Source organism: Pseudonaja textilis, unplaced genomic scaffold, assembly GCF_049901715.1.
Source record: "Pseudonaja textilis isolate UNSWEBS1 unplaced genomic scaffold, rPseTex1.2 PTEXSCF26, whole genome shotgun sequence".
Lineage (NCBI taxonomy): Eukaryota > Metazoa > Chordata > Lepidosauria > Squamata > Elapidae > Pseudonaja > Pseudonaja textilis.
In genome coordinates this window covers 410428-420563 of record NW_028262877.1, presented here as the reverse complement: position 1 = coordinate 420563, position 10136 = coordinate 410428, and the positions used below count along the sequence as shown (strand labels likewise).

The 10136-nt window shown below is 45.9% G+C and overlaps 1 protein-coding gene across 1 annotated transcript in view; it reads left to right on the top strand.

The window, feature by feature from the left end:
• The first annotated feature begins 3804 nt into the window (after nucleotides 1-3804).
• LOC148123666 (vomeronasal type-2 receptor 26-like) overlaps nucleotides 3805-10136 on the top strand; it is a 98743-nt gene continuing 92411 nt past the window's right edge. The window contains exons 1-4 of the mRNA XM_087919119.1: nucleotides 3805-4303; nucleotides 4440-4693; nucleotides 5114-5402; nucleotides 6384-6877. Coding sequence (XP_087775245.1) covers nucleotides 4470-4693; nucleotides 5114-5402; nucleotides 6384-6877 — 1007 coding nt within the window. The 5' untranslated portion in view covers nucleotides 3805-4303; nucleotides 4440-4469. The remainder of the gene's footprint in view (nucleotides 4304-4439; nucleotides 4694-5113; nucleotides 5403-6383; nucleotides 6878-10136) is intronic.

The following is a 10136-nucleotide window of genomic DNA, read 5'->3' as shown; positions in this document are numbered from 1 at the left end:
TGTAATAGTCTCTCCATCAGGCTTTGAAAAATGCCTGGGGCTACGCTTACTCCAAACTGGAGCCTGTTACATTTGAATGCACCACGATGTGTAACTATAGTTTGGGCTTCTGCAGTTTCGGTATCAACTGGCAGCTGTTGATACGCTTGGGCCAGATCTAGTTTTGCGAATATTCTGCCACCGCCAAGTGAATGTAGGAGATGCTGAACGACTGGTACCGGATAGGCGCTCTGTTGCAGTGCGTGATTGAGGGTGGCCTTGTAGTCACCACAGATTCTCAAGGACCCGTCAGGCTTTATGGGGGTGACAATTGGTGTCTCCCCTCGGACGTGGTCAATGGGCTCTAACACGCCTTGTGCAATTAATTTGTCCAGTTGCTCATCAATTTTGGGTTTGAGAGCAAAGGGAACTCGGCGTGGCTTTAGGCGAATGGGCGCAATGTCAGGGCGAAGATTAAATGAAATAGGGGACCCCTTGTACTTGCCTAAGTTTTCGCTGAAAACTTTTCGGAAATCGTGGACGAGGGCTGCTTCCCAGTCATCGTCTTCAGCATGATGGATGCCAGCCATTCCGATTCCCAATGGCGCAAACCACTGAAGGCCCAATAGACTTGGCCGGTCTCTGTCTACAATGGTGAGTGGTAGAATTGCATTATGTCCTTTGAAAGAGACCTGGAAATGGCTAGTACCTGCGACTAGAACCCGGTTGCCTTGATAATCTTTCAGTATGAGTCTCTGACTGCTGAGGTCTTGGTGTCGGATGTTGGGGATCAGTTGCTTGAGGGTTTTCCAGGATACCATGGATAGTGAGGACCCAGAGTCTACTTCCATGATGCAAGGTTTATTTTCGATTGTGACCTGTACACGGATTTTCTTAGCATCTAGCAATGAAGCGTGGCTGATGGTGATGGTTTGATGAGCCTCTTCTCATCTGGGCGTGCCATTAAACCTTTGGGGTCTGCTGTACTGGTTCCACTGGTTGCTAGGGCGGTCCCTCTGTGTGGTGGGGTTGCCATCATTCCTTTTTGGGCTGCTCCCTCTCCATCTGGGGCTGGAATTTCTTTTGTTTCTGCATACTTTTGCAATATGCCCACGTTTTTTGCAAAAACGACACATGTCGTCTAAGAATCTGCACTCGGATGGAGGATGGTTTCCACCGCATCCAGCGCATTGGTAGTTGGATTTACGACCCCGCTGGTCCCGTTGCTCACGTTCTGAACGGAGTCTGTGGACTTCTTCCTCCTCGCTGTCTGAGGATGACTCGATATCTTCATGATGGGTGACCGATGTGTACTTGTCTGAAGGTTTCCCAGCATCGTTGGTGGGTTGGCGGTTGGTCCCGCTGGTTCGGCGCATCCATGCTGCTGATTTACGAGTGGCTTCAGCTGCGGTGGTGTCTGCTATGGAATCTGCAAGTGAGATGTCCCCCTTGGCCATGATCTTGCTCTGGACAGTTGGATCTCTGAGGCCAAGGACAATTCGGTCTCTCATGGCTTCTTCGAGATTGGTGAAGACACATAAACCGCCCAGGTTTCTCAGGTCTGCCACGAAATCCCCGACGCTCTCACCTTTACGCTGGTCCATCTGATAGAACTCGTGTCTACGAATGAGAGTCGGTACTGCTGGGGCGTAGTGGTTGCGCAGGATGGGAGCAAGGGTGTCCCAATCCATCGTTTTAACTTCAGCTGGTTTCGCTAGTGCTTTAGCCATTTTAAAAACAGCAGGTCCGCAATGCGTTAGAAAAACGGCTCATTTCTTGCTGGGCGTGGCATCCTTGAGGTTGTTGGACTCTAGGAACATTTGAAATCTGTCCATATATGAGTCCCAGTCCTCGCTAGCTGGATCGAATGGGGTGGGTGGTATAGCGCTGCTGGCCATGTCGCTGATGTTGCGCTCTGTCAGCCACGTGCTCCTTCAGCGAGCTCGAGTTCAATAGATTTCGATGCCTCCGCATCCCATCCTCGTCGCCAGTGTTAGATCTGGGAGGATGGTTCAAAAACGGAGGCAAGACTCAGATAACAACAACAGCTCTTTATTAGTGACTTCAGATCTGAGCGAAGAATCCCAGCCGCAGCAGCCCTTTATATAAGGCTGGCTGCGGCTAGGCAGCCAATGAAGGCGATTTGAGTTTGCCGCTCTTGGCTGGGCCAATCGCGGCAGCCCGTTTACTAGCCAATCGGATCAGTCTGCAGTGACCAATCACAATCTGCTATTCGCGAGCCAATCAGAGTTGCAGGCTTTTGAGCCTGCTTGTCCGGAACAGGGAGTATCTTTCGGGCGATGGAAGCCCAAGGCTGCTTCTCCCGGCCGATCGAAGTGGCTGGTGACTGCCCTTGGGGAGCTTCCATCGGCGGAAAGACATTGCCCAATGGCTTGAGGACACGGGCAGCCATGCCTCGCCTCCAAGCGTCTGGGGACTCTGCCTTTGGGGAGCTTTCATTGGTCGATAGAAATGGCCTTGTGGAGAAGTACTTGCGTATGGGCTGCTGTAGGTGGGGGAGGAAATTAAGTTACCCCCGAAAAGACGGCCTAGGTGTTTTTTTTTGGGGGGGGGGCGAAAAAAAATAAGGCCCAGCCTTATTTTGTGAGAAACATGGTAGATGATAGATAGATAGATGTTATGTCCTACCTTCCGAAATAAACAGATGAGGCTGGAAGCAGCAGTCCTCGCAATTAAATGCAGCAATCAGGAATCTCCACTGATAACGGCTGTAAAGTAGTCTCCACAAAATAGTTCAAATTAATAGTTCCAATGAATCCAAGTTCCAACAAGATACTTCAGATTGAAATCCTCCAAGCCGAAGTCTTCAGTTCTTTTTGTGAACAATTTGTTCCCGACAAGAGTGCAGAGTCATCCCTCTCCCTTTATAGAGCAGCAGCTAATTAGTCTAATTACTGATCTGCCCTCCTCCTGTGCTCCCGTTTCTCGTAAGGAGACGCCTGTTTCTGACATCTACCCAGCGATTATCTAAATTATTACTTTCACCAGAAGACTCCATCTGTTCCTCGTTATCAGCCGTTCCCGGCTGATAGCCTGATTGAGAAGCCGAGGAGGTTGAAGGTTCAGGCCGGTCCTGCAAATCAAATGTGACCTTCGCCTCCTCCTCATCATTGCAATCACTTGCTGAGTCCTCCTCGCTGGAACTTTCATTTAAAAAACTTGTAGCTGGTGCCGGAATCACAACAGATAGATAGATAGATAGATAGATAGATAGATAGATAGATAGATAGATAGATAGATAGATAGATAGATAGATATCGATGGGTAGATATAGATGATAGAGATAGTTATGGATGGATAAATAGAAAGAAAGAAGAAAGAAAGAAAGAAAGAAAGAAAGAAAGAAAGAAAGAAAGAAAGAAAGAAAGAAAGAAAGAAAGAAAGAAAGAAAGAAAGAAAGAAAGAAAGAAAGAAAGAAAGAAAGGGATGGATAGATCGCACCTGCAGAACTTACAGTCCATTCTTTATTTAAAAAAATAAAAAAAATCAAAATATAAAGAATCTTGGTGTATTTTAGTAACATGGTAAGATAACACAGGAATAACAAGAAAATAAAAATAAAAAATTCCATCCATTCTATATTTTTCTCCCTATTTACCCAACGATCTAGTCCACAAGTTGTCACTTTCCTGCTTCTTAATGAGCTTTTATCTCGGAATTAATATTGCTAGAAAAGATGGGAAATGAAATTTCACTTCAGGCACAAGCAATTTTAAAACCGACTGCAATTAAGATCAATATATGGGATTATGACATAAAAGAGAATTCCAAAGAGGGTCTACTCTTAACCTTGGACAAAGATCAAGGGTGCTGATTGTCATTAGACGACAGGCAACACTACAGTTAAATGGCATTAACTTAGAAGTGGCACCAAACTCCACAGCTCTGGGTGACCTTCCCCAGCAATCTCTGGAGACAAGAGGCCATGTTGAAGGACAGCAGAAGTCAATTCCCTGGGTGTTGAATTCTCTTCCCCAGCATCACTTTCTGGACTTGCCCTGACAGGAAGGAAGGACCACAGCCGAAACAGAACAATGATCCCAGGCGTATATCTGTAATTTTTACTAACATGTTTTATTTCAGCCTCTCCTCTGCAGATGGAGCCCAGAAAAAGTTGGATCCCAAGAGGAGAAGTTGCTTCTTACTGTAATTATGACCATCTGGGCCTTTGAGACCTGTGATGCTATATCTCCAGTTTTTGACTTCGATGCAGGCGTTAGACTGAAGCCACATGCAAAGGATCTTGTATCAGAAAAGGATAAATTCCTTGGGTGAAGCTCTCTGGGACCAAGTTTTGGGAAAAGTACAGGCTCTGCTCTTGATTGCACCTTTCTCTCCTTTGCAGATGAAACTGAGTGATTCTCTGTTTAGATCAGGAAAGCCACTGGCACTTCTCAGAGTCTTTGCATTTCTCCAACTGTTCCTGTTGTTTGTGTTAGAAACAGGAAGTGGATTGATTAATGCCATGAATGATGGACCTCCTGCTTCTGCTGCTGCTGCTGCTGCTGCTGGTGTCCCCATCAGTCTGTGGGAAGCTGAGAAGGAAATGCCCATTGAGTTTGGAGCACCAGGGTGGCTACAATCCATGGAGCTTTTACAGGCCTGGAGACCATCTCATTGGTGTGGTCACAACTGAAATATATGTGTCGCCTATAATGTTGCCCTTCAATAGCCCTCCTATACCTTCTTCTTCGTAAGTCATGCAGGGTGATGGAGTTGCACTCCCTCCATGTGCAATTCTAACACTCTCCTTTTCTTCTTATTTCACTTATTTTTGTACCTCAGGACCTGTCTAATTTCCTGAATGATTTTGATTTCCATGGCTTTCCTTTTTTGCCTTACTTTGTGGAAGAGAGTAAAATCCAAAGATGGAGTTTTTAAAAAACCTGAATGAAATCCAGATGATTTTCCTTTCTCAGTTCATTCCTGAGTTCATCACTTGAATAATGACCTTTGTTTAAGTAGTGACTGAAACAATTGTAGTTGCATAATTGATCATTCGATTTGGATCATTGTTGGCCTAAGGCTTAGTAGGTTTGTGAAGGATTATATATTTTAAAAACATTTGTTGTTGCTATTGAATATAATAACATGAATATTGTTTTTACAATAGGAATAGTAACGCTCTAACAAATACCCTAAGTTCAATTTTTGGTATTCAAATGGTCAGCAAGAATTCCCAGCTCCTGCACAATCTCACACTTGGTTACAACATCCATGACAACTATATAAGCACTTTACGCACTTCAGATGCCTTGCTGGACATTCTCTCCACTGGAGAAGCCAATGTCCCCAACTACGGCTGTGGGAGGAAGGACAACCTCCTGGCTCTGATTGATGAAGCTTCCATGGACATCTCCATCCAGATGTCAATGTTTGTAGGCACCTACAAAGTCCCACAGGTTGGTTTGTTTTTCTCTATCTAGTAAGGTGAGTGGAGTGCGGGGGGAATGAACAACAGATCCAATATCTTCATAGAATTCAAGAGCAGCTTTTCAGAATATTAGGGAACATATCAACGATTTTTTAGTCTATTATGTTCATCTTCAAATTGACCATTAAAGGCCTGAAGAGCCATCAGGTCCCTGTAGAGGATATTCTACTGAATATTCAGCTATTGAAAAACTATCCAGGTTCTGAGGTCCTCCATTAGCATATTCATTTTCACATATCAATAATATCTGCCTTATCCAATTGGAATCAAGTTGGCAATCGTCCTGTCTATGTATAAAAAATATTCAGACCAAGAAGAGTATCTTTGGGATGGATAAAAGGAGTTCAGCTCCTGCCCTCATAGATAATTGTTAATTTACACAAATTTTGCTTTGCATAAATTCAGTTTATATAATTATTGAGGTCTGTAGGGGGCGTGCATAAGCGCACCAATGTGCCTACCATCACTGTCCTACTATTTCTTTATATTTTTCTTATATGTATCCATTTCATGTACTCATAACTATTCTGTTAGCAGTTGTGCTCTTGTACATCTAGGGAAGAAGCTGAAAAATTGCTTCACAAAGAATTTGGGATATAGAAGCTGAGAAAGAGGTTTTAGTACTCAAAAATAGCATATAATACAGCCCTATATCTTAGATCCAGACATTTTATCTAACATCTGCAAATTTGAATCTAATTGTTGGAATTTTATGGGTGACACAGAAATTTACATTGCATTTGTTATTGTTTTTTTTTGTTTAATATGATTTTGCGTTCCATTTTTATATACAATCTTGTTAATATTCTGTCTTAAATATTTTAAACAGTGACTAAGGAACAAACTATTCTAATATATTCATCAAAACAAAATTGGGTTTGTCAATAAGTAATATTTTGGAGTTGATCTGGACCACATTATAACACAGCATTCTTCATTACTTTTTCAGATCACTCTTGGAATTCCTTCAGAGGCTCTGAGTGATAAAAGGAGATTCCCCTTTTTCCACCAGATGCTCCCCAAAGAAGGGATCCAGTACCCAGCAATTGTCCAGCTGCTCCTCCATTTCAGATGGACCCTGATTGGCCTCTTTGCTTCAGACACAGAAAAGGGAGATAATTTCATGAGGACTTTCCCTCCGATGCTTGTCAGGAATGGAATTTGTGTGGTTATATCAGAACGATTCACAACAACTGGACAAACAGCACCCCTCAGGGAGGCCCTCTCTAAGTGGAGACAAGTCAACGTCTTTGTCCACTTCATAGAATATATTTCCATCTGGAACAGAATTATTCCTTTCCATGAAGCACTTATGCATTTGCCAGGACCCATTGAAGGGAAAGTCTGGATCCTCACAAGTTTTGCACTGTATCCAATAAAGAAGGACAGACTTCTCAAATACATCCATAGTATTTCGAGTTTTGGTTATCTGTCAAAAAAACGGCCAACAGATGCTGCTTTTGAACCTTATTTCTTTGTGGAAGATCCATTTCAAGATCATTATTTCCACTGTTCCCTTTCCAAGCACATCTTTTCTGTCAAAGGTCGCAGAAGATGCACCCAGAAAGCCCCACTGGAGACCCAGGAGAAAAGAAACAGGAAACGTATCTGTTATGTCCTGAGAACTCTAGGAGTTCTCACTCAGGTCCACTCACTTTGAGTGGGCGTTCTTCCCCTTTCTCATTGGCTGGTTCTCCCCAGCAGCCAGCTATAAAAGCAGGCTGCGGGTCCAACCAGTTGCTGATTGCTGCGAGCCAGTTCCTGGCGTGGGCAAGCACGGTCAGCCCTTTATTGTTATAATAAAGTATTGTTGCACTCATGCTCTGGTTCAGCCTCTCATTGCTCAAACTTAACACTGGCACGAGGATGGGATGGCTACCAGAAGCACCATGCAACCGCTGAGTCACTAGCCGCCGATCCGCAGCCCAGAGAGAGCGATCGGCGGCGATAAGAGAAACGCTGATCCGCAGCCAGAGAGAGCGGTCAGCCAACAAAAAGAGCAAAGAAAAGAGCAAACGCTGACCCGCTGACAGAGAAGGCGGCCAGCAAGCGATAAGAAGCGAACGCTGATCCGCAGCCAGAGAGAGCAGTCAGAATCGAGAGTTAGAAGTGTCTGTAGCCGCTTGTTAGCCCAGCTACAGGGAAAGTGAAGCGCTGCGAGCCGCAGCCGCTCAGTATCAGGCACGAAATTCAAACGGTTGTCATTTGAATTTCAAACCTAAAAGGTACAGCACAGCGCTGTAGCCAGTCACTGACGCCCACTCAGGCGCGAATCCAAACGCCATCAACGGCTAACAACCTAACGTGGTTAACCCAGAGAGAAAAGAGAGGATTGCAAACAGCCTCTCCTGAGCTGAAATCACTTGCCCACCACGGGCACTAAAACATTGTCGGCTGCCCCAGAGAGATTTTTTCCTCAGGTTGTTCAACAGGTCCCAGCGCCATGAGTTCCAATCCAGTCTTTCCGGCGTTCAAACCAGACGAGGAGAAGTGGGAATCGTATAAGAACCGCTTTAATCATTATATCGATGCAGTTGGCCTGGCGGATGCGGGGAGCATCGGAAAAATCGTATTTCCTAATCTATTGCGGAGCCACCGTCTACGATACTGCTGCAGCGCTCGTGGCTCCTCGTGAGTTGAAAAACGTTCCGTGGTCTGAGTTACTTGAAATTCTCACTAACCACTATTCCCCCAGGCCCTCACAGATTGCCAGGAGATTCACCTTCCGTATGAGGAAGCAATCGAGCAAGGAGACCATCAATCAATATATGGCCGCTCTCAGAACAGCAGCACTGCATTGTGGGTTTGGAACCTACCTGGAGGACATGCTCCTCGATCAATTAGTCTGCGGGGTCAAGGACCTCCACCTGCAAAGCGCCTTCTCGCAAAAAGACCTCAACCTCGCACAAGCAGTCGAGGAAGCCTTGGCAGCTGAGCTGGCATCAAACTCAGCCACCGAAATCCAGGGCCCAAGTGCCAAGCTGGCATCACTTCCAGTCCACTCCGAGGAGGTGGTAGCAGAGGAAACCATCAGTGAGGAAAACGAAGTCCACCGCCTATCCAACGACAGACGGCCGCAGGTAGGAGCCAAACAAGAAAACATCGGTCCACCCAAGCACATCACCCTGTGCCTAGCCTGTGGGGATCTCATCAGAGGCCACCTGCAAGTTTAAAGGAGCCACCTGAATAACTGCCATAAAAGGGGACACATCGCGAGAGTCTGCCAAGCCCCCAAAGCGCAACACAAAGGCACCCTCCCTCGCACTCGGGACCACAGAGGCAAGTATTGAACTGTCGCACGCATCACCTTGCCAAGCACACTTGCCACACTGTTAGTAAAATTTCTCTCTCCGTCTCCCTAGAAGGTAAACCGTGCCGCATGGAGGTTGACACAGGGTCAGCGCTCTCAATTATCTTGTGGAACACCCTTAAGAGGCTCCAACCAAGCCTATCCACTAGCCGGCTCCAGAGATGCCAGTTTGGCCTGAAGGACTACCAGGGGAAGACCATTCCTGTAATCGGCAGAGGCAAGTTTCTTGTCAGTTTTAGAACTTTTAAAGGTCACCTACCTCTAGTGGTAGTTAATGGCAATCTACCCACCTTATTGGGGCTCGATTGGTTTCCCCATCTCGGCCTAGGGCTAACAGGAGTCCATGCTGTCTCAACCTCAGACACTGACTCCTTATTCGCTGATTATTCAGATGTATTCAGCGAAGAGCTGGGGTGTTATAACGGTACCCCCATCTCATTCTCAGTTGACCCCCAAGCAGTCCCAATCAGGCTAAAACCGCGTAGGGTCCCATTTGCTATTCGGCCAAAACTATATGCAGAATTGGATAAACTATTAAAACAAGGGGTCATTGAGCCAACAGATTTCGCCAAGTGGGAGACGCCCATTGTCACACCCCTCAAAAAAGACGGTAGCCTGAGAATTTGCTCGGACTACAAGACGACAATCAATAAATTTCTACAAGTTAGCGCTTATCCTGTGCCTGTCATCCAGCACTTATTACACACATTCGAACCAGGCAGCATTTTTGCTAAATTGGACATGTCTCAAGCGTATCAACAGTTCCCTGTAGATAACCAAACAGCGGAACTCCAGACAATTGTCACTCACAGGGTGCCTTCCGATGCAAGCGTCTCCAATTTGGCGTAAGTGTTGCCCCCGGTATTTTCAATCCCTCATGGAGCGGATTTGCAGGGCCTCCTGGTGTAGTACCCTACTTCGACGACATCTTAGTCTCAGCCAGGGACAGACCCCAACTCTTCCAAAGAGTTCGAGCTGTGTTAGAGAGGTTCAGACAGCATGGCCTCAAATTGAAAAAAGAAAAATGTGCCATTGCCACTAGTCAGGTGGACTTTCTGGGTTATAAAATTGACGCCTCTGGCATTCACCCCTGGAGTCCAAGGTCAAGGCAATCCACGAGGCACCCACTCCAACCTCCAAAACTGAACTACAGGAGTTCTTGGGGCTATTGAACTTTTACGCATCCTTTCTGCCCCATAAAGCATCAGTAGCTGAACCCTACACAGATTACTGGAAAAAATCACCATGGCACTGGGGGCACAAGGAAGACCATGCCTTTAACGCCGTCAAGTCACTACTCACGTCAGAGGCGGTACTTATTCAATTCGACCCTAACCTCCCTTTAGTACTGGCAGCAGACGCCTCCCCTTTTGGAATCGGGCGGTACTAAGT